This window comes from Peromyscus eremicus, chromosome 3, assembly GCF_949786415.1.
Source record: "Peromyscus eremicus chromosome 3, PerEre_H2_v1, whole genome shotgun sequence".
NCBI lineage: Eukaryota > Metazoa > Chordata > Mammalia > Rodentia > Cricetidae > Peromyscus > Peromyscus eremicus.
In genome coordinates, this window is record NC_081418.1 from 65,206,446 (window position 1) to 65,230,836 (window position 24,391).

Genomic DNA, 24,391 nt, shown 5'->3' on the forward strand with positions numbered 1-24,391 from the left:
GGAGCTGAGGGGAGAGGGCGGTGCTAAGCGAGAGGAGCTGCAGGGACGAGGGCGGAACTAAGGGGAGGAGCTAAGCTCGAGCAAGGGGTATAGGGGCGGGGCCTGGGGCGAGGGCGGAGCTAAGAGGGGCGGGGCCGGGCTGTTTCTGGCGGCGAGGCTGGTGCTCGCGCGCAGGTCGGGCGGATCCTACCTGGCTGCTGCAGGGCGGGCTCAGGGCTCGAGGCTAGGGCTCCTTTCCCTTCCCGCGGCCATGGAGCGGCTGACGTTGCCTCCCGGCGGCGCGGAGGCGGTAGACGAGTACCTGGAGTACAAGAGGTGAGGCCTTGACTCTGCTCCTCGGAGCGGACTCCGGTTCCTGGCTGGGTCTCGTCGTCGGTGCACAGTGGGGCGAGCAGGGACCCGGCAGGCGAGCGCTTTAGGGCTCGGGAGTCCGTTCCTGGGCTGTTGGAGAGGCCTGGATTAATTTCACATTTCATCTTCTGTAATTAAATATGCTGACACACGGTTCTAGTCTGTAATGAGTCTCTTCCGAGACCACTTGAGAGTCTCCCCTGACAAGAGGGATGATTAACTACTTTTGTAGTGGGTCCTTTTTTGTTTCTCTTAGTGACAATGGAAGAATTACATACTGAGCACTCGAGACCTATAAAAGTTAGTAGACATCAGTTTGCACATTTATTCAGTGGTAGGTAAGGAGTGAACTGCCGAATGCACTCCCCAGCCGAGGGAGATGGTTTTAGGACTTGGTTTCCGAGGCTCCTCTCCCACAGCAGGGGACACAGATGCTTGCTTCTTTGGCTGTAGGACGCACAAAGGCTGATACATCTGCTTCCAAATCCCCATCTCCTAAGAAAGTTTCCTTTTGTCAGTTGGGAAACTGGGAAAATGGGGATTGTAGACGTCATGGCAGGAGGATATGTGCGAACAAAGGAAAAGCCCAAATGTATGGAGCTCTCTCCAAGTCATTTGGGGGCATCTAGGCGGTTGGGTTTCCCAGCATACTGCCCCATTAGTGTAGTTTTGGGTAATGTTTAGAACTTTCTGAAGATTTTGAACAGGAAATGTGAGATGTAACAGCTTGATTACATCTGTCTTAGGTTTCTATTGCTGTGATAAAACACCATAATCAAAAGCAACTTGGGGAGGAAAGGATTTATTTCATCTTACTGCTTGTAGTCCATCATCCAGGGAAGTCAGGGCAGGAACTAATGCAGTGCCCATGGAAGGGTGCTCCTTACTTCTTTGCAGCTCATGGCTTGCTCTCCCTGCTTTCTTAGAGCACCCTAGGAACCGCGAGGAGTGGCACCACCCACAGTGAGCTGGGTCTTCCCACGTCAATCAGCAGTCAAACTGCAGGGTTGCCCACAGGGCAATCTAGTCCTGGGCATTTTCTCAACTGAGATTTCATGTTTCTGTATGACTCTAGTTTGTGTCAAGTTGGCATAAAACTAGCCAGCACAGAGTCTTCATGGCAGGTTCACCCATCACATACTTAACCCTCTTACCCAAGCAGGCGTCATTTCGTTTTGGTTTTCTGGCTTTTCCCTGGGAAGAAGCCACTTGATCCTGAGGTTGACTGAAGACTTACATGTTTACAAATATGGATTGGACTTTCACTTTTCTCTTGTCCAGAAAATGCTAGGGACAGGCTCATGGAAAATTATTTTTTGCAAGCCTAAATGTCATGAGTCATATCCCTTTAAGAGAGATTATCATGTCCTTTACCATCAACAAGCTTTGAGAAACACGAGGACTTGGGCTACTAGATATAAGAGGATTATTTGGAGAAGGCTCTACCAAATGATCTCCATCAGGAACGAACTTTCCTACTGTCAGCGGCCCAGGCTTGTAATTTCAGCTCCGAGGAAATGTCTAGGAGGGCAGTGAGTTCAAAGTCAGTCTAAACCACATATGGAGAACCTGCTGAAAAACTAAGGACTGAAATGTAGCTCAGTGGCAGGACCATTGCCTAATGAGTGCAAGGCCCTGGGTTCTGCAAACACAAAAAAATGCCAAACAAAAAGCTTCTTCCTAAGTTTTCTTTAATTTTGACTTACCTTGGGTGGGAGGTATCTGGAGGGAGTATACAGTCTTTCTACTCAAAGTTTCAGAAGGTGGGGCCCCTGGCAACCACCTCACCTGGGGCTTACTAGGAAAGCAGGACCTTAGACTCACTCAGACCCACTGACTCAAATCAGCAGGTGAACAAGGCAACCTGGAGACAATGGATATACAATAAAGTTTGAATTTAAATACCAATACTCCCTTACTTGAAAGATCTGCATTTGACATAAGATTTTTTGGTACTATTGATATTCTTTGATGGCTATAATAAAACCTTATCTCAGAATAAGTTCATTTTTAAAAACTATTGTGTATCTAGAATGTTTAAGCAAAGGAGAGAAAAATCCAAGCAGATAAAGGAGAGAACCAGAAAGGGTAAGCATTAGGAAAGAGGAAGGACTGAGTGCAGGTGATGGGCACAGCAATGAAGGAGGGTAGAAAGCTGTTTTTCTAGTTCTAACTCTGTCGTGGGTTTTCTGTTTTCTTGGTAGGTAAGTGCACAGAAATACATTCCATGGTGTAAGTATAAAATCTAATGTGAAGCTACACAGCTTCTGAATGGCCATTCTAACATTGTAGAAATTCATTGAGATATATAGGCTTTGGGTCTAGTTAATTTTAGTGTGTGAAATTTTATTTGCAAGTTTTAAAAAGCTTATTTAAAAAAGCAAAGGAGAAGATTGTGCTGATTGTTTAGCTTATGAATTAGGTTTCTATTTTCTTTTCTTTTTTTTCTTTAGTTTTTCAAGACAGGGTTTCTCTGTGTAGCTCAGGCTGTACTGGAACTTGCTCTGTAGATCAGGCTGGCCTTGAACTCAGACTCTGCCACCTGCCTCTGCCTCTTGAGTGCTGGGAATAAAGGCTAGATTTCTATTTTCTGCTGCAACCAGGTATTTCAAAACATGGAAAAGTATGTAATGTTCAAAAAATCATATAGACATTCTATAAACACTTCAGCCAGGTTATAAAATAAGTAGATAAATAAATTTATTTAGAAAAAAAGAAATTAAAGAGAGATGTTTTCAAATAGAAATTTCTTCCACTTTGAACAACTTTAAAATTGTTTTTAATTGTATTTTTTCTTTCTTTTAGCAAAGCAATTTTTCCCCATAGACATAGTGCAGGCTGATATTTTTTCATAAGATTTTGGAATCTTATGAAACCTCAAAACATCTGATCATCCATTATATGCCATGAGTTTGGGCTTGTGTAATCAAAGCATCTTTTCAGAGCTCACATGACCTTCAGCTTGCCCAGAGGTCAGCTATGCCAAGAAGTTATGCTGGCTTCTGCACTGATAGAGGTTTAATTTTAGGTACTGTTTTGTTTGTTTGTTTGGTTTACACAGGGTTTCTGGTGTAGCTCAGGCTGTCCTGGAACTCACTCTGTAGACCAGGCTGGCCTCGAACTCACAGAGGTCTCCTTGCCTCTGCCTCTCGAGTGCTAGGATTAAAGATGTGAACCACTAGTGCCCAGCTTTAGGTACTGTTTTAAGAGGGTGAAAACATAACTTTTAGCAGCTTAAGCTCAAGATTTTTATTTTCTCGAGACAGGGTCTTGCTGTGTATTCCAGACTGGCCTCTAATTCATCTTCCTGCTTTAACCATTTTGGATGGGATTGCAGGAGGGCGCCATATCTAGTTTAGGCTCTAGCTTTTAATGAGAGGAATGAATGTTTGCTTCAGAACTAAAGTAGAGATTGAGATGAGTATGTGGTAATCCACTGATAAACCTTGATCACTGTATAGTTACTTTTCTGTTGCTGTGATAAAATACCATGGTCAAAAGAAGTTCAAGGAGGAAGGATTTGTTTGGGCTTATGGGTTCATTATGGCAGGGATGGCATGGCCTGGCATGGCATGGTGGCAGGAGCAGGAAGATGGCTGATCAGTTTCTGTCTGTACACAGGAAGCAGAGAGAGAGACAGAACAGGAAGTGGGGAAAAGCTACAATCTCTCAAAGCTGGCATTGAGCCATGCATTTCCTCCAGCGTGGCTGCATCTCCTAAAGGTTGCATGACCTCACCAAACACTGCCACCAACTGGGGACTAAGTGTTCAGATGCAAGAACCTGTGGGGGACATTTCTCAGTCAGACACTACAATCAGTAAAGCTGTGTTCAAACATTGTCACCTCCAATCTTTTATATGACACTACAATCAGTAAAGCCATGTTCAAACATTGTCACCTCCAATCTTTTATATGGGAAGAGAATGGAGAAAAGATTTCTTTCCTCAGACATCACAGGGTTCATGGCTAAAGTACCTAAAATAAAAGGAAGGTTGACAAGGGAAATGCTTACAGAGTCAAATGCTATGTGGCATGGGAGTGAAAGAAAAGAAACACACAGGAAATCCTGTGCTGTTATGCTCAGGTTTGTGGGATGGTGGGCAGCCAGAGAGAAAGGACAGGAGGACAGCAGGGTGAAAGGATCGGAGGACAGCAGGGTGAAAGGATCGGAGGACAGCAGGGTGAAAGGACCGGAGGACAGCAGGGTGAAAGGACCGGAGGACAGCGTGAACTAGGGAACTCAGCAAGGCCTGTTGGTCTAGATGCTTCTCAGTGCTGTTGTGTCTTCGGAGGCTAGTATGTAGGTGGAGGGAGGCTCCTCCTGGAATGAGGGACCTGTTTCAGGGAAGAATATTTGGGATGGTGGGAGTGGCATTCCTGCTTTGGCTGTTTGCTCAAGAAGGTGCTTGCCAAATCTGGGGGGGATGGGTGGCACAGCCTGAACTCCATCAGAAGCGAAAGTTTTATTGTTACTGTTTGCAGTTTGGCTATGATTTATGTTGAAAGTAAAAAATCCAAAGTCAAAGCCACTTTTCATTTAAATATACAGGAATAATTTAATTTTAGAGTTGAATATTTTGGGCCTGGAAGATACTCGAGGGTTAAAAGCAATTCTTGTTGTTGTAGAATTGTTGGTGAGGACGATGGAGGGAAACCTTTTACTCCTGAAGAGTATGAAGAATACAAGAAAAAAGTCTTACCCATGCGTTTACGGAACAGGTTATTTGTGAGCTGGCGGTCACCAACAGGAATGGACTGTAAACTTATTGGCCCAGAGACACCGTGTTTTTGTACGCATAGGTAAGATATTGTATCATTTACTTGTTAAAAATTTCAGTTTTAGTTACGTATGTGAGTGTGTCTCTGGGTGGGTGTGTACACGTGAGTGCAGGTGACTGCCCAGCCAGAGGCATCAGATCTGCCTGGAGCTGTGGTTACACATGGATCTGAGCCACCTGAGGTAGGTGTCGGGAAGCACACTGCAGGAGCAGGGTGCACCTTAACTGGTGAACCGTCTCTCCAGCCCACCCCATCGCTGATTTGCTGAAGGCTAGAGAACGAAAGCCAGAGCAAAAACACATCTTCCTCCTAGAAATAACAGTGTGATGATTAAGAAACATTTGATGTCACCATGTGCATAACTATGCACTAGAACTACGCAAAGGTTTTGAAACGGTAATAAACTTTCATGCTGTGTTAAAACTCGTCACAGAGTCTGTCACCATGAGCAACTCTTGTCTTGCCATTGGGAGAAACAGAGTCATGTTTTTCCAGGGGTCTTTCAGTGTGGTGAAAGTAGCACCCACTGGCCCCATTATTAGACAGGTAGGAACTGGGTGGTCACACTGACCCGTGCTGGTCAGGCTATTCATCCAGCAATAGACCAACTTCTCCTCAGGGTTACGAATCACTCTTCACACCCTCAGGGAGTGCTGGGTTGGTGTTTTTCATTCTATATTTGTTTGCTCAATTTTTTGTGAGAGGGTCCCGTTATATATCCCAGGCTGGCCTGGAACTGTCTGTGTCATCCTAAGGAGTCTCAAACTCATGTTCTCTTTTCTCCCCAGTGCGGGGTTGACAGGTGTGACCACCATACCTGGCCCCATACCATTTCATTTGAACGAATGAAAAATACAAATTCTTTCGACTTCAAATGGTTGTGTTCACGAGTATCACTGAGAGAAGAGACTTGAGGGGCCAGCAATATGTGTGTTGTTTGTATTGCTGTGCATGTGCATTCCTTTGGATTTTTCTGTCACGTCACAGTTGTAAATATCAAAAGGACCGGACAGCTTTGTAAAAAGTACAACACGAAGAAACCACCGAACCTAGTAGCTATTCTTAGGGACCAGGTTTTACTTTTTGTTCTAAGGAATTCATTGAAGGGGAACTGCCCTGCTTCAACAGCAACTTCCGAGGCTCCTTCTGAGAGACTCTTTGTCTAGTTGCTATTTACAGAGTTGCAGTTTGCCAGAAGTTGTTAGGCAGTTGCTAAGATGAGTAATGTGTACAGATTGGCTTCAGACTTACCTAGACACCATAACTAAAAGCACTGTGGAGGACTGGAGGATGATGGGTACATGTTGATATCTGTCAAAACTGAAGGGGCTGGGCAGATTTGTGCTGTCTTATAATTTATGCTTGTGAACATCTAATGCCAGTTTCTTTGTGGAATTTGTGTTGCTGTAAATGACCCTCAAAATCCAACCCAATTATGATGAAGAAATTTCTCTGTGGTATTCATCACTTAATGAAATACCTACCTAACATATGTTTTTCTGTTACTAAAGTGAAACATAGTTACTAAGGAAAACTGGGAATATATAAAAAGTAGAGCGCTTACCACCCAAAGCCTGCTGCTGTTAGTACTTTCTATTTTATCTGTATAATTTTTCTCTTTGCGTTGTTCATTTAGTTGTATATTCTGTGCATGCATTAAAACATAGCACTGTTTTTTTCATGAACGAATCACAGGAAATGTGTATGCGTGTGGCTATTAGTAATCTCAGGCAGGTTTTTAACAATTCCTCCATGTCCCAGCTTGTCCAGAGCTGTTCTCTGTTGTTCTTAAAGCTGTGAGTGAGACTCGGGTGTGCCAGGTAGAAAGGCAGGTTACAGAAGTGGGGACTCCAATTCCTGTCCTTTCCTTGGCTTTAACCAGCCCAACTTCTAAATATTTTATATGTAGAACTGTGATTCTATGAAGGTTTTTTATCTAAACAGAGTTTCACCTACTGTTTAGATAAACACCTATTCTTTTTAGATAAAAAGAGCCCTCTCAAGTAATGGATTTATCCATTCTTTTATGCTTATAAAGATGCCTATTTATAATCAATATCTACTAGTACATGTACTATTGCTAACACTGCCTTTATACGAAACCCTTATCTATATGTGCAATTATTAACTTAGGGTGTATTTTCCAAAATGAATTTCTAGGGTGAAAGGATGGAATTTTAAAAGTTTTTTTGAAATATCAAATGGAATTGGTTGTTTTGTAATACTCTTTTCAAAAATTAAAAGATTATTTTATGTGTATGCAAAGCTAAAAAACATACAACTTAAAAATAAAGCCGGGCGGTGGTGGCGCACGCCTTTAATCCCAGCACTTGGGAGGCAGAGGCAGGTGGATCTTTGTGAGTTCGAGGCCAGCCTGGTCTACAGAGCGAGATCCAGGAAAAGGCGCAAAGCTACACAGAGAAACCAAAAAAAAAAAAAAAAAATTTATCAATACCATTAGTTCATTTTGATATTGAAAGTTAAAATTTAAATTATAGTTAAGTAAATAATATTAAAATTTTATTAAACTTATTTCAGGTTTAGATAGCAAAGCATAAAAATAAATTTAATTGATGCACTTTGATGAAAACCATTCTTTTAAAAAACCTGACATTTATATTTGTTCAGTATGTATGTATGTTTGCATGTATGTGTGTGTACATTCGTGGAGGTCAGTGGGTCCAGAAGATCAAACTCAAGACATTCGGCTTGGCAGCAAGTCCCTCAACCCACTGAGGCATCTCACAGGCCTCTTTAGTTTTCTTGGTGTGCTAGGATACCCACTGCCTTGTACATAGTAGGTGAGCATTCTACCTAGCTTTAGGAATTTTATATAATTTTACCCTCTGTGTGTGTGTGTGTGTGTGTGTGTGTGTGAGAGAGAGAGAGAGAGAGAGAGAGAGAGAGAGAGAGAGAGAGAGAGAGAGAGAGGACGCCCAGCACACAGGCATGCCACGACAGTGTGGATGTGCTGCAGAGGACAACTTAAGGGGAGTGGTTATCAAAATGAGGTCATCAGTCTTGGCAGCAAACACCTTTACCTTCTGAGCCATCTCTCCACTTCCCTCACACCTGAGGTTTTTTGACAGTGTCTTGTTGTACAGTCCAGGCTGGCCTCAAACTCATGATCCTCCTGCCTCCACTTTCTGAATGCTGAAATTACGAGTATATACCGCTACACCTGACTTGATAGAAAGCATTTTTTTTTTTTTTATAAAGAGCTGTTTTGTGTGACTGGTTATACTTTAGTAGTGGAACATCTGCTGAACATACATGATGCCTTGGGTTTGATCTCCAGTAGTCCCCACAAAAGGAACTTTTTCATCCACACTAAAGAACTGCAATGATCAGTATTTTAAGGGAATTATATTTCTTTATACGATTGTGAAACTTCTTAAATAACCAAAAATTAAAATCGGAAGAAGTGAATACTGCATTCCAAAGCGGATAGAAATGCTGAGTGTGGAAGCAGTTATTTTTACCTTATTAATACAAATAACGAAAGATAAAAACAGAATCAAAATAATTACATGTGCATTTAATAGACAGTTATGTAATGTTTGACACTATCCAAATTGTGTTTTGTGTTTCTATTTTTTAAAGGTATAAACAGCATAAAACAGACTTTGAAACGCTTCCACAGCAGCGCCCCATTGACCTGCCTTGCCAGGTGGCGGGGTGCCGATGCAAGGCTTACCAGTACGTCCCTCAGAATGGCACCCAGCCTGTTCGCTGCAGCTGCAAACACTTCGCTGACCAGCACAGCCCTGCACTTGGCTTCATATGCAACGCCTGTGAGTTCCAGCATGCACAGTTGCAGACTGCTTTATATTAAATACTTCATGAATTTATGTCACAGTTTAGTTAGCTACAAAGCAAATTTCAATGGGTAGATACTCAGTCCTTGGTATGATTTATAATAACAAACTTCAGTGTTATAGAATTTAAATAATTTAAGTAATAGGGATAGATTTTAAAGAATTACTAGACACCGCTTTATTTTAAAGTTTTAAATTGAGTTTAATTTAAGGTGTATGGGTGCTTTGTCTGCATGCACGTCTGTGCACCACGTGTGTGCTTGGTGTCTGTGGAGGGCCAGAGGAGGGTGCCAGGTTCCTGGAACTGCAGTTACAGCTGGTTGTGAGCTGCCGTGTGGGTGCTGGGAATTAAACCCAGGTCCTCCAGAAGAGCAGCCAGTCTCTCCAGCTCTGATTAAAAGTGTCAGTAACAGGAGAGATGGCTCCGCAGCGAAAACCCTGACTGTTTTTGTAGAGGTCCCAGGTTCAGGTCCCGCACCTCCGTGAGGGCTTACACCCGTTTGTAGGCACAGACACTGCACGCATTCATGCATTCAGGCAAAGCACTCACACACATAAAATAAAATAAATGAACCTGAAGATGACAACAATGTTTTTAATAATGAGAGTTTAATCAACCTGGTGCCTTTTTGCTGTGGGTTTTGGTGTTGGTGATTGACCCTAAGGTCACATGAACGCTAGGCAAGCCCTCTACCGCTGAGCGACACCCACAACCCTAAATTTATTCTTTACAGACTTTTAAAAGAGGGATTTTATAAGTAAAAAAGATGCAACAACCTGGGACAAACATTTCAGATTTTCTGATTTTGTGTGCTCAGCCAGTAAATTCTACATGTTGCAATTCCAAATCCAAAAAACAGAGCATTTCTGACTTTGAGCATTCTGGATAAAGGATACTCAACTGGAGAAACATTTTTACTGACAATAGCAGGAGTAAATGTGTTTCATCTGCCAAGTATGGATGGAATTAGTTGTATAAAATTTAGGAGCTTTGGTTCCCGTACACAGGTATAAGTGATGTGAGCAGGTGAAGATTTTGCATTATATATTCTGGTCTCCATTCCAATATGGCTGCTTTAAAAAATTTTGTGTGTGTGTGTGTGTGTGTGTGTGTGTGTGTGTGTGTGTGTGTGTGTATGTATGCATGCACCTGGTGCTGGTAAAAGCCAGAAGAGGGCAAGAGGGCATTTGATTCCTTGGAATTGGAGTTAAAGGCAGTTGTGAGCTGCCATGTAGGTGTTGAGAACTGAACCCAGGTCTTCTGCAAGAACAGTATGTGCTTTTAATCCACTGAACCATCTCTCCAGCCTTTATTTATTTCATTTTTTAGAGGCAGGGTTTTGCTGTGTAGACCTAGTCTGGCCTGAGAGTTGTGATCCTCCTGTCTCAGCCTTCAGGGTGCTTAGCTTCCAGGAATTCACCACAGTGCTCAGTGCTAATGTAGCTTTTGAGGAGAGGGTCTGTATTTTCTGGCACTCCAGTTTTTACCTCAGTGTCCTTTGGGCCCAGTTGGTTTTTGAAACACCCCCCCCCCACACGGCTTCAGTGTGCACCCCCTGAACCACTGCAGTAGCAGTGGCTGCAGAGAAGAGATCCAGGGTCAGAGGACCTACCCTTAGCTGGCTTTGGCTAAGATGAATGTGTTAGGGTGGGCGGTTTAGCGTTTACTCTTAACATTTTGCCCTTGGTGTCTTAATTCAGGCTTCAAGTGTTCAGGCTTCCGCAGCTGCTTCACTTGCCTCTGTGGCCAGCCCGCGTATGCCCATGACACAGTGGTGGAAACGCGACAGGAAAGGCTGGCTCAGGGAAAACCAGTGGGACAGGATGTTCCTTACGCAGCCATGGGAGGTCTGACAGGTTTCAGCTCATTGGCAGAAGGCTACATGCGCTTGGATGAGAGCGGCATTGGTAAGTGAAAACACTGAAGTGTAAGCTTGGCACGAGGTGCACCAACAGTAATGATACCCCTTTGTTTTGGTTTTTGAGACGGGGTTTTTCTGTGTAACAGTCCTGGCTGTCCTGGAACTCACTCGGTAGACCGTGCTGGTCTTGAACCTCCGGAGGGCTGGGATTAAAGGCCTGTGCCACAATTGCCTGGCCTTAGTTAGCAGTTTATAGTCATGTTTTTTTTTTTTTTTTTTTTTTTCCAGAAAAAGTTCCCTTATTTGGTTTTTATTTTTAAAAATCTGTTGCACTATACAACATACTGTTATAGAAAACACCAAAGAAAAGATGATTCTGAGCCAGGTGGTGGTGGCGCACACCTTTAATCCCAGCACTCGGGAGGCAGAGCCAAGTGGATCTTTGTGAGTTTGAGGCCAGCCTGGTCTACAGAGCGAGATCCAGGAAAGGCACAAAGCTACACAGAGAAACCCTGTCTCGGAAAACCAAAAAAAAAAAAAAAAAAAAAAAAAATGATTCTGTGTGCAATACTTAATCCAAACCTGAGTCCATGCCCCTATTTATTGAAGTAGCTGGATGACACTTGTTTGACATGATATAGGTACTTGTTACTCTGTTGTGTGCGACTTGCTATTGTAACGCTGCTCCTGCTCTTTCTCCTCTCCCCGCTCCATTTTTCCTTTTCTTTCCTTTCCCATCTTTTCTCACTGACGTTATCAAGTCCTTTAAATGTTAATGTAACTAATAATCTTGTGTTTATTTTGCCGATATTTTTCTCCAATGTCATGTACCGTTTGATTTTAACATTAAAAATGTTATTTTATTCTTATTTATGTGTTTGAGTGCCTATGGGGTCCAGAAGAAGGTGGCAGATCCCCGGGAGCCGCAGTCACAGGCAGTTGTCAGCCAGCTGCCGTGGTGCCAGGAACGCAGCTCACACCCTTCCGAAGAGCAGCAGGCGCTCGCTCTCTAACAGGAACCATCTCCCCAGCTCCTGATGTTAAATTTTTTTTTTAAGTTTGTAACTAGGTTTTCCTGTTCCATTTTTTCCCCATTTTTATTATTATTATTTTTTTCTGAGACAGGGTTTCTCTGTGTAGTGTTGGTGCCTGTCCTGGATCTCACGCTGTAGCCCAGGCTGGCCTCGAACTCACAGAGATCCGCCTGGCTCTGCCTCCTGAGTGCTGGGATTAAGGGTGTGCGGCCTCATTTTGATTTTTATAAATGGACATCTCTTCACTTTATCTTAATATATAGTTTCTTTTTTTCATGAATCTGGAATTTATTCTCATGAACATGTGAGATATTATGTCTAACTCAGTTTTTGTTCAGATTGATGGCTGCCACTTTTTCTCAAATGATCAGAGATGCTGCCATAGTCTGTCCGGACTTGTTGTGTGCCAGTATCACGTATACTCAGTTTTTTATTGTGTCATGGTAGGCTTTGATATCTAACACTCCTCCTGTTGGTGTTCATCTGTCAAAATTATGATCCTGTTATATAATTTTTATTTTATATAATCATAATTTTTCTGTAGATTGAATGTACAGGATTTTCTCAGGTTCATGTAACAGCTTCAGAAAACCCAAGTGCAAGTGCAGAAACGATGATGATGAAGGTTGAAGCTTTCTTTGTACTGCTCTGAGTTGTTCCAACCACTTCTCAGGATCTCATTTATTCTGTTATAGTAAGTCTGGGGGGTAAGCTGTCTTTCCTGTTTTACACATGAGGAGTGGAGACGCTACACCTGCGGCTCATCCTCATCAGCTAGTAGGACTGGGTGCAGCCTAGAGACTGCTCTCTACTAGGTCTGCCTCATTCGTGTCTCTTTCTGTATGACCATTTTATTTCCATTATTGTAGGCTCAGAGTAAATAAATGAATTCATTTATGATTTAATTTTACTATTTCAGAATATTCCTGGCCTATTTTTAATTTTTTTCAGAAATTTGGCCCAATTTTTAAAATAAAAACATTGCAATATTTTAATTACTAGCACATCGAATGTGCAGATTAATATAGAAAGAACTGGTAATTTATAATATTTTATCTTCATTTATTTTTGCCTTTCTCTACAGACAAGTGGAATTCTGAAATTATTTTTTTAGAAGGCCCACACAGTTCTTATGATTTCTATGTAATCTTTAAAAATTTTTAAAAATTAGCCGGGCGGTGGTGGCGCACGCCTTTAGTCCCAGCACTCGGGAGGCAGAGCCATGCGGATCTCTGTGAGTTCGAGGCCAGCCTGGGCTACCAAGTGAGTCCCAGGAAAGGCGCAAAGCTACACAGAGAAACCCTGTCTTGAAAAACCAAAAAAAAAAAAAAAAATTTAAAAATTACGTTTATGTATTGTGTGTGTATATATGTAGGCACGTGTGTTTATGTATGAGAGCACATGTGGAGCCTAGACAACAACTTTTTGGAGTCCTTCTATCATGTGGGATCTCAAACTTGGGAGTTTTAGATGGATTTTCAGTATAGTTTGCAAATGATATATTTGCCTTTCTCCCCCTCACTGTTTCCAATCCTTTTATTAGTAGTTTTCCAACCATCTGAATAGTGGTGGTGAACTGGCATCTTGGCCTTTCTAATATTTATCCCTCAAGTCACTGCAGTGTAAAGAAAGAAAACCTTTCATCTTGGCCCTTGTCCTACTTTTCTGTTGCTGTGATACAACGTGATTTCCTAGACAACTTACAAAAGAAAGTTTAATTCAGGCTTATGGTTCCAGAGGGTTAGAGTCCATGGTGGGGAAGTAAAGGCCTGGCTGTAGGAATAGCTGAGAGCTCACATCTTGAGCTACAACTAGGAGACAGCTAACTGGGGATGGCATGGCCTTTTGAAACCTCAAAGCCCATTCCCAGTGACAGACCTCTTCCAATAAGATCACACCTCCTAATATTTCCCAAACGTTTCATCAACTGGGGACACATATTCAAACATGAGCCATTCTTACTCAAACCACCAAAACCCATGAGGGAAGGGGGTGGTAAGGAAAGGTGGGTGAGGAGAGGAGATGCAGAAGTTTTTGTCCTGTTTGAAGGAGAACCCAGGGATGGTGAGGCTTCTGCTCTGAGCCATGTAGAGTTCTAGACAACGGTGCTCTCTGGCCGGGACTTCATTCCTTTATGATGTGGAAGCAGTCCATAATTTCCAGCACTCAGGAGGGCTTGGCAGACAGCTGAGCTGTGAGATGGGTCCGCCATGCAGTCTGTTGTAGTGGGACTCAGGTGACCCAGAGCATAGCTGGAGGTGGGTCCCCAGCACTGGAAGATTCAGGATGGGAAGTTACAGGCGTTGGAGCATGGTAGAACCTGCACTTGCAATGAGAGCAAATGGGAGACCACCAGGACCAGACCAAATTAAAAATGAGGCCAGCCATTAATGCTGGAGACCAGAACCCATGCAGCAAGCGAGGATGGACAGGCCCAACTGGACTGAGCCTCCTGTATCCCCAGAGTCGCAGGAGGGAGTGGTGGAGACAGGCAGGGGAAGGAATTGGAAGAATGAGCAGTTTTTCTGTGCTGTGCACTTTAGGAGATTAAGACTAGCTTGTCAGCCAGTTAGATTGAAAGTTCATTTCCAAGGAGGTGGTCTGTGAGGGAGATAGGATGGTTTTTATATATTTCTCTGTAGCTTCTTTTTGGTTCAAGAGTTAATGCCCTTAGCAGTTGGTCTTTGTAGTTTGTAGTTTGAGGGTGGTGTATGTTTCCTTGTTCATTGAAAAAAGAACTTCCTTCATTTTTCATACTTGGTTGTCCTTCTTTGCTTTTCCGTCAACTCTCATAAATCACTGCCCCCAAACAACTTGGGGAGGAAAGGGCTGTAGGTGATAATCCACCCTTGAGTGAGGCCACCCTGGAACCTGAAGTGGAGGCTGGAAGAATGCCTTTCTGGCTTGCTTCCCATGGCTTGATCTACCTTATACAACTCAGGACCTTCGGGTAGGAGGATTTTTTCTTTTTTTCTTTCTAAGACAAGATATCTCTGGGCATCTCTGGCTGTCCTGGAACACGCTCTGTAGACCAGGCTAACCTTGAACTCAGAGATTCACCTGCCTCTCCTTTCCGAGTGCTGGAATTAAAGGCGAGCGTCACCACTGTCCAGCCAATCATTTCTTTTTTTTTTTTTTTAAATAAATTTAAGCCGGTAAGCCAGGCGATGGTGGCACATGCCTTTAATCCCAGCACTTGGGAGGCAGAGGCAGGTGGATCTCTGTGAGTTCGAGGCCAGCCTGGGCTACAGGGTGAGTTCCAGGAAAGGCGCAAAGCTACACAGAGAAACCCTGTCTCAAAAAAACAAAACAAAAAAAAAATTATTTTTATTTTGGTGTATGTGTGTGTAAGCCACACATATACAGGTACCTTTGGAGGCCTGGAGAGGGCGTTAGATTCCCTGGAGCTGGCGTTAACAGGCATTTATGAACTACCTGATACAGGTTCTGGGAATTGAACTTATCCTCTGGAAGAGCAATGCTCTTAAGCACTGAGCCATCTCTCCAGCCCCATCAATCATTCTAGTTAGGACGCATCCCACAGACGTGCCCCCAGGACAGTGTGATGGAGGCAATCCTCAGGAGAGGCTCCCTCTTTTCCATGACTCCAGTTGTGTCCGGTTGACAAACACTGGGCAGCTCACTGGTTCTCTAGGAAGGAGTGGATCAGAGGCTCAGCTTTGTTTTAGTGTTTCATGACTACATTAGGTCTGATACTTCTTTCCTGACAGTTACAGTAGGAACTAACATTTTTTCCTTCAGGGGAAAAATTTCTGAGAAATGCAAAAACACTTTTTTAAAGTGATGTTTTTCTTTGTGTGGTAAATAAAAATTTAAAATAAAAATTCATTGGTCTGGAGAAATGGCTGAATGTTTAAGAGCACTTGTTGCTCTTTCAGAGGACCTGGGTTTGATTCCCAGAATCCACATGGCAGCTCACAACTGTCTGTAACTCCTTTTCCTGGGGATCCAACACCTGGGCACCAGGCATACACATTAGACAGATGTACATGCAGGCAAAACACCATACACTGAAAATAAAAATAATTTAAAATAAAGATTCCTGTTTGTTTACTTATTTGTATTTGGTGGTGTTGCTTGTGTGTGTGTGTGTGTGTGTGTGTGTGTGTGTGTGTGTGTGTGTTGAGGTCTCAATGTGCTCTTCAAACTAGTCTAATGTCTCACTACCTAAGTATGGGATTATAGGCATGTGCTACTGTAGCCAGCTAAAATGCACTGGAATTTTTCCTAACAATCTGCTGATGTTCTGATCTACTTCACAGTAGAAGTGATGAATTGCTTGTATCCTTATGAGTAGAGATTGGATCTCCATTCTCCGTATCCTCTGTTTCCAGGTGCACCCTCGGCTGAAGTTTTGAATGCTCCAGTTTCAGCCATGGACCACCCATTCCTAAGAGCCTGGCAAATGCCATCTACTTCTTCTCCACAAACACCAACAGATGGTAATGAAGTTACAAGTATTTTTGGGTGTAGTAACAATATAGAACTTTGATTTGCATAGAACTTTGATTTGCTACCCAGGCAACAGACCAGAGTAAGGATTGTACCAGTGTCCAATTTAGTGAACTCATGAGTTTTTACTGGGGTTACTAACAGGAGTGTGGTGAGGAGCAGAGATAACTCAAAAGCAGTTGCATTACCAGGAAGACCTCAACTCTGAAAAGCCGCACACACCGGAAATCTCTTTCCACAGTTTGCCTGTCTCTGTCCGGGCAACTGTTTACTCCTTTTTTCCACTGCTGGGAGAGTCTTGGGAATTCTTATTTTTCCCACTGGTGACCTTTTGTTTACGTCTTATTTTCCTCCGAGAGTGTAGAGGAAAAGCCTCCCCCTCCTGCCGGCAATGTTTCAATTTGGAGGGAATGTTGCAATTCTGAGGAACCTGGGGGCCATGCAGAGAGTCCAACCCAACCCCTACCACTCACACGGACATACATAAAAACAAGTTTAAATTCCTTTCAGAACATAAAGCAGCTATTGGTTAATTTTACAAAATAAATACTATGAGAGATGGCTAAAACTATTTTAGTTCTGGAACTTTCCAAAGCAGTTAGTATCATTTCTGTGGTTGCCTATAGACAGCCTCAGTAGTGCATAGTACTGAATATTATCTCATAAAGTATAATATGGATTTCTAGTTACAGTCTAAAAAATAGCTGGAAAATAAGTGTATTTGTGTGTGTGTGTGTGAGTGTGTGTGTGTGTTAGTGGTGGTAGGTGTAGATGTGGCGGTCAGAGGAGTACTTGCTGTGTGTGTGTGTGTGTGTATGTGTGTGTATGTGTGTGTGTGGTAGTGGTGGTAGGTGTAGATGTGGAGGTCAGAGGACTACTTGCTGTGTGTGTGTGTGTGTATGTGGAGGATCAAATCATCTGTTGTCCCTCTGTTTTACTTTCTGATACAGTGTTGTAGCCTAGGCTAGCCTGGAACTTGCTATATAGGTAGCCTAGGCTTGCCTCTAGTTTTAACTCTTCCTACCTCTACCTCTCAGTGCCTAACTCTAGGTTGCTCATATGGAATAGCTGTGTGGTATTATTTAATAAGATCCAGTTGAATATTTGGAGAATGTTTGCCACTGGAAATTACTTTTGTTTTGTGATGGAGTTCTTGCTAAGAAAGAATTTAATATGAGGACCATTAGGCCATTTCTGGTTTGAATAATAAACTATTATTACTTGAATAATAAACTAGGTATAAAGGAGTTCTGCCTCCTCTCCTTCTCCTTTTGGGGGACATGTAATGTTATAAATGCACAACTTGGATTTTTTTTCTCATATTAGCAGGTCCAAGCACTCAGAATTCTTCCTTAAGGAAACCTGATGAGGATGATATGGCATACTTTGAAAGACGATACCAGGAAAAGGTAAGTGCGGAAATTTACTTGCATAAGGTTTTACTTGAAACATAGACACCACTGAAAGACTAGATCTTGTATGTGCAGCATCCTGAAAATAGTGTGTAAAGGTTTAACTCATAGCTGGTATCAGGCGTTAAAGTTTCCTTAGAACAATTCAGATAGAAATAACACTGATATGTAAATAGGACTAATCTACCATTTGATTCATGAAATTCATAAATATTGATTAAATACAGAAGTAAAATAAACATCAACCATCTGCATATTTTAAGTTATGTGTATCTTGAATTTTTTATGCATGATTTAAAGATTTTTTAAATAAGTAATTGTCAGGGGAGAGGCTGGTTAATGAGTGCAGGAGTGCAGCTGGCTGGGAGGAACACATTCTGATGCTCTGTAGCACACCAGGGGTCAGCAGCTGTGTACTTCCAAGTGGCGAGCAGAGAGGATTTGAATGGCTTAAAACAAAGAAGTGGTAGATGCTAGAGCTAATAGATATGCCAACTCTCTTAATGGAATTATTGTACATCTCAGGCTGATGTTGACCCACACTGCACCTCATCAGTGTACACAGTTAACTAAAAACTGCACATGGGTAAGACTCTCCTTTCCTTTCTCTTGTCCCTCACGTGATGCCTCGCTAAGCTCACCGTGTAACGGAGGATGCAGAAGTAGAATGGTCAATAAATTCTCTATGCAAGAGCGCAGGAAGTGAAAAGAAAAACAAGGTTATCTCAGCTGCCCCATGAGGAATCCTGAAGATGGGGATGGGGGCTTCTGAAGTTGAGAGGGGCACCCTGGACACAGTGTAGCCTCTGAAGTCGGGAAGGGGTGTCCTGGACACAGTGTATCCTCTGAAGTCGGGGAAGGGGTGTCCTGGACACAGTGTAGTCTCTGAAGTCGGGAAGGGGTGTCCTGGACACAGTGTAGCCTCTGAAGTCGGGAAGGGTTGTCCTGGACACAGTGTAGCCTCTGAAGTCGGGAAGGGGTGACCTGGACACAGTGTAGCCTCTGAAGTCAGGAAGGGGTGTCCTGGACACAGTGTAGTCTCTGAAGTCGGGAAGGGGTGTCCTGGACACAGTGTAGGCCTCTGAAGTCGGGAAGGGGCACTCTGGACATAGTGTAGGCAGAGGTAAATGGTGGGACATTGTGTAGTGATAGAAACTGTCTCTGTCTGTGCCGTAATCACTTACCACACGTGACTGTGTAAGTTTAAATGTTCCTCAGTCACACTAGCCATGGCTTAAGTGCTCAGTAACCACAGTGTCTGGCAACTCCCACCTGGACTGCAAAGAAATAAATCCTTTTCGTCATTGCAGAAAGTCCTTTTGGAAAGCTGTGTTCGGGCTGCTTTAACAAAATACCATAAACTAAGTAGCTTCTAAACAGTAGAAGCTTACCAAGTTTTTGAGGGCAGGAAGTCTGAGATCAAGGTGCTTGCAGATTGGGTGTCCTGTGAGGGCTGCCTTCTGGTCCATAGTTGGCACCTTCTTCTTGCTGTGTGGCAGTGAACGAGGTAAGGCAGCTCTCTGGCATCGTTTTCACCGACACCAACTGCACTCCTGAGTGCTTACCTTCATACCCGACCTTCCACCGAAAGTTCACACTCCTCCTCCTGTCATCGGTGATTGGGTTCAGCATGTGAGTTTGGCAGGGTTCAAACACTTGGGGACATAGCAAGGGGAAACACATAGCTGAAGGCCTTAGAGGCGAGTTGGAGTTAAAAGGCTGCTTTTGTAGTACCATTAGGGGCAGGACTTACAGTCCAATCAATCTTCATTATTGGGACACACACTTACAGGTTAATTTTAGTTTTTCTGGGTTCTAAAACTCCCTTTGCGCCCCCCCCCCCCACCATGGGCCTGAATAGTGTTGGCTGTGTTGAAAGCATGCTAGTGGTATTTGTTTGCTGGCAGGTAGAGATGGAGTTCTCTAAGCCCATGTGATGAATTGTTTCCTGACACAGTTTTTAAACACTTTGCAATGTAATTAATGGAATATGAAAGTAAGAAGTCCACATTGAATGCTTTCCCTTGAGCTGGCATGAACCACGCATGTGGTTAGTACTCGCTCTTTACTCCAAAACCACTGAGCAAAAGGGATGAGTAGGAAGCTGGGTTGGATGTTTCAGGGCCTCGTTCAAGGGCAAGGCTATGTGTTGCCTCTGTCCGTCGCTATTTATTTGGAACACTGACATGGGGAGTCTTAATGGTTAGTGGAAATTGGCGTTGACAGTCAACTTTATGTATTTTATGTAGTTTATGGTATTTTGTTAAAGCAGCCCGAACAGAGCTTTCCAAAAGGACTTTCTGCAATGACGAAAAGGATTTATTTCTTTGCAGTCCAGGTGAGAGTTGCCAGACACTGTGATTACTGAGCACTTAAGCCATGGCTAGTGTGACTGAGGAACATTTAAACATGCTAACATGGTTTACTGTCTGCTTTTGGAGATTATTGGTAAGGTATTTACTTTATGGATCAGGTTAAGTCATTTTCTTCCTGCTTTGATAAGACCTGGTCTCTTTTCCCCAAGAAAGGAAAATTTTACTTAGGAAACTAGTACTAAAGTCTGCTAGGGGTAAGACACTTGGTTCGTGTTGGGACATTTAGAAAAGCAGGGCAGGGTCTGGGAAAGAGATAGCTTGCCTTTTACCTCACTACATGGATAGTTGATAAGTACTGTTTGTCTTTCAACAACTGTCTGAAGTTTAATTTGTTTTGAACAGGGCCTTCTACATGCGAATGCTGTGAACTTATAGTCACCTGGCCTCTGCCTCTAGTGTGCTGGGAGTTCTGTGTGTGCCACTTTGCCTGGCTTTGTGAAATAGTATTTCAAATGAGCAATGGCTGCTTTGGCCTTTTGCTTTTGTTTGGCATACTTTCTGCTCCCCTGCTTCTCATATCACTAAGAATCGAACACTTAGCCTTAAATGAGATGAAAAAAGTCTAGCAGTTGTTGAGCACTTATCTACAGATTGATTTTTGGGGAGGGGTATTAGGTAGCTCAGTGTGACATCAAACTCAATACATTTGAGGGACTGACTTTGAACTGCCAATCCTCCTGCCTCCGTTCCCCAAGTTCTGGAACTGTAGGTATATGCCACCATGCCTAGTGTAGTATTATTCTTTTTATTGCTGTGATAAAACATCATGACCAAGGCAATTTAACAGGAAGTAACTGGGCTTACAAAGTTCTGGAGAGGGTGGCATCCATTATAGGGAGTGAAGGCAGGGTGGCAGGAACAGCTGAGAGCTCACGCCTCCAACTGCAAGCAGGTGGCAGAGGGCTAACTCAAAATGCTGTGAATCCTTAAAGCCAGTCCCCAGTGACAACTGCCACAAGCAAGGCCACACCTCCTAATCTTCCCCAAACAGGATTCAAATGCCTGAGACTCCTGGGAACTTTCATTCAAACCCCCACACCTACCTTACTGAGTGCTTATGAAATACATTCATTACATATTTGATTTTACTTATACCTTTGAAGAATCCTGAGAAGTATCTATACTGTGGTTAAAGAAACAAAACAAATGAAAAGAGGTAGGATTCAAATGTTCTGTTTAGAACAAGAGAACCAGAAAGAGGGTGAATACAGGTGACATTAAAGCAGAGGGGATACTGGGAAGGAAGGGGCCAGCAGGAGGGGAGACGGGGATGGGGAGAAGGATAAACAAAATACATATGCAAAACACCATCATGAAGCCTATGACTTTGTATGGGAATTAAAACCAACCAACCAACCAAAACTAGCCTTTAATCCCAGAATTTCGGAGGCAGAGGCGGGCAGATATCTGAGTTCTCAGCAAGCCTGGTCTGCTAGAGAAACCCTGACTTGAAAACCCAAACCCAAACCCAAACCCAAACCCAAACAAACAACTCCCTCTCACCCCCCCCCCAAAAAAAAAACTACTGAAAAGGACCTCTAATTGTTGCCTTTGAGTGGGGTGTTCTTCAGAACCTTTCAAATGACCTGACAGTGTCTGAGTGAGGTGTCAACCAAAGAGGATGAAGGGAAAAGGGGAGATGGGTTACCTGGATTTTATTACTGGCAATTTATCACTTGTAATTTGACAGGTACGGTAAACTGGTTTTACCGGGTTCCAGCTAGTTTCTCGCCCTCGCTCCTCTTCTCTTCCTTCCTTTCTCCTCCCCTTCTGTACCTCCTGTTCTGTTCTGCCCTTTCTCATCCCCTCCTTTCTGCTGGAAATCACACCCAAGTCTTGGTACTTGCTAGCCACATGCTGTGCCGCTCAGCAACACCTTCCTCCTGACTTTTTTTTCTGGTTTCCTTAATTTATTTTTTATTCTTTGAGAATTTCATACATGTATGTAACTTACTTGATCATATTTATCCCTGTTCCATTTCCCCTTGGTTTCTTGATATGACTTCTGTCACTTAAGCTCAAAGGTTCTGTTTCCACTTTGGGCCCTTTATTTTCTGTTTGTCCCCTTGAAAGTTTGAGGCTGATATTGTGCCTGGGAGTTGTTGTGAGTGGTGATGACGAAGAAGTAGGTGTGCCTGTGTTACGGGGAGTCCCAGAGTCCCTACTGTCGTGGAAAGGCTCGTGTTTCTCAAAGTTAGACAGCTGCCACTTATGGTCCCCCGCTTTGGAATCCTAGGAACTCACCCTTAATGGTGCCAGTGTTGACAGATGATCCTGCTGAATTAAGGTTTATTCTGTAACTGCAAGCAACAGGCATAGGCCGGAAGTACCATCACGATTTTAAGCATTTAGAAATACTTCAGTGACATTCACATTTATTTTTATCCAAGGCAATATTCATTTATATATTCCTTTTATCAAACTTCTGAAGAGCTAAAGCCAGTCATTTAAAGAATGCAGTCATGCTCCTTTAATGATCAGATTTTGGTGTTAGTGTTCAGCAGTTAAAAACTTTGGTGTGGCTATGCTAAATAAGGCATGACTAACGAGGTACGTACAGCCTTTATTTAGGATAATTTAAAAATTTCATCAGTAAATGTTTTAAATTTACAGCTAAAAATGGAAAAAGCTGCTAAGCGGAAAGGAAAAGCCCCATCGCCAGCAGGTACAAAGCCTTCTTGAAGTCTATGGGACAGATTGGAGCCGCCATCCGGATGCATCTTCTACTTATTTATTTTCTCTCAGCCTATGTAATTCCTAATGTATACATATGTCTTTTGAATTTTGCTTAGCTTATTGAAACAAGTGAAATGGAATTTGTCAGAATTCATGACTTAGCACTTTCAATGCTTTTTAAATAGTCCACTGTGTAGCCTAGACTGGCTTTGAAGTCACAGTACTTCTGCCTCAGCATATGTACACCTTTTCTCTCTCTTAGTGAGTTATACATGTTATTTTCATATGATTAAAACCCTGAAAGTACAGTAGGTATTTTTAGTTTATCATAATTTAACTTTTGTAGGCTATCTTAAAAATTAAGGGTATTATTAAAGGCTTTAAACAAATACATATGGGCCAGATTTTCATTCAAAATGGAAAGTTAAAACCATTAGTTTTTACTTTTTAAGCTTTGGAATGTTAACTTACGTGTTTAACTAAAAATTATATTTTAAAATTATAAGCCTCTTTCTAATAAAATCACTTGATTTTTTTTTTACATTGTCTTACCAAGTTGCCCATTGTGTATAAATGTATTGGACACCTGCTGTGTAGCACATATATATACACATACATACATACATCTAAATGTAGTAAAAATTTAATTAAAAATAACCTAAGGCAGTTGCATGACAAATTGACACTTGTCATTCTCAAAATCCACTCCCGCTACCTTTCACTGACTCCAAATTAATAATCAGGATCAGGTCTTAGTATACCCCATTGGGAAATAGTCTTTCCACAGGAGAGTAGTTACGGCCTGAATGGACTGCAGATTCTGGTCTAAGGGTGTTGGTTGGAACCCAGGAAACATGTCTGAGAGCAGATCTTGAGACTATGCTGGACAAAGAGTAGGAGGAAAAAAGAATACGAAGTTTGGTAGGAAAGGATGAGGTGGAAGCTCTCATACCGATATGCCATCTGAACTCTGACAAAGGTGCCTGCAACTGGTCCTAGAGATTGCAGGGACAGTGTGCAGAGGATATAGAATATCCATATGGAGTTCCAGAAGTTATTTGGAATAATACTGAATAAAGAGGTCAGAAACTCAGGGGTGGGAGAGTGTTAAAAACAGGAGGGGCAGCATGGCTGTCGTGGACAAAGAACTTGTCACTGCTGAGTAAGGCCAGTTCTCTGCCTGCCAGGAGGCAAGGACCAACCAGCCTCAAGGTGCTGACCCTGCAAGGTCACCCTGACTCTGGGCAAGAACAGGATATCTGAGATGAGTCTCAGTGATAGTCCAGTATACATGGTGCTTCAAAAACCAGAAACCTGGAACCAGACCAATGACTCATTGCAACAAGTATTTGCATGTAAAGCTGTTTGGGTAAAAAAATATACTGTGTGACACACTGCACTTTGCAGTTCCACTTCAGTGAATAAATGATCGATGGAGAGGTGGAAAAGATAGCAGAATGGAGTCGCACGCCATGTGGGATGAGGCAGCACTACAGACACAGTGGTGGCCACAGGTGTGGGAACATGGCACGTTGTTGCTGAGTAGAGCTGGCAGGGTAGTGTGCAGCAGCCTGGAGCTTAGGCAAGTGCTGCCCAGTCACACCATTTC

At 42.8% G+C, this 24,391-nt stretch overlaps 1 protein-coding gene across 2 annotated transcripts; it reads left to right on the top strand.

Moving 5' to 3' along the window:
* The first annotated feature begins 128 nt into the window (after positions 1–128).
* Positions 129–23,171, top strand: Fam221a (family with sequence similarity 221 member A). 2 transcript variants are annotated; one of them, XM_059257824.1, is made up of 7 exons: positions 129–315; positions 4,980–5,153; positions 8,736–8,926; positions 10,652–10,858; positions 16,202–16,309; positions 17,646–17,728; positions 22,720–23,171. In XM_059257824.1, exons 1-7 carry the CDS (start codon positions 251–253, stop codon positions 22,786–22,788), a joined length of 897 nt encoding a protein of 298 aa, XP_059113807.1. In that variant the 5' UTR covers positions 129–250; the 3' UTR covers positions 22,789–23,171. The 2 variants fall into 2 exon arrangements, with proteins under 2 accessions (XP_059113807.1, XP_059113808.1); XM_059257825.1 differs by having other exon boundaries at positions 17,649–17,728.
* The last annotated feature ends 1,220 nt before the right edge of the window (positions 23,172–24,391 follow it).

Excerpts from the sequence above, each read along its gene's own strand:
- Fam221a (XM_059257824.1), top strand. The coding sequence starts at position 251 with ATGGAGCGGCTGACGTTGCCTCCCGGCGGCGCGGAGGCGGTAGACGAG. Across the intron at positions 316-4,979 it reads GAGTACCTGGAGTACAAGAG|AATTGTTGGTGAGGACGATG; the intron begins GTGAGGCCTTGA and ends TTGTTGTTGTAG. Across the intron at positions 10,859-16,201 it reads CTTGGATGAGAGCGGCATTG|GTGCACCCTCGGCTGAAGTT; the intron begins GTAAGTGAAAAC and ends CTCTGTTTCCAG.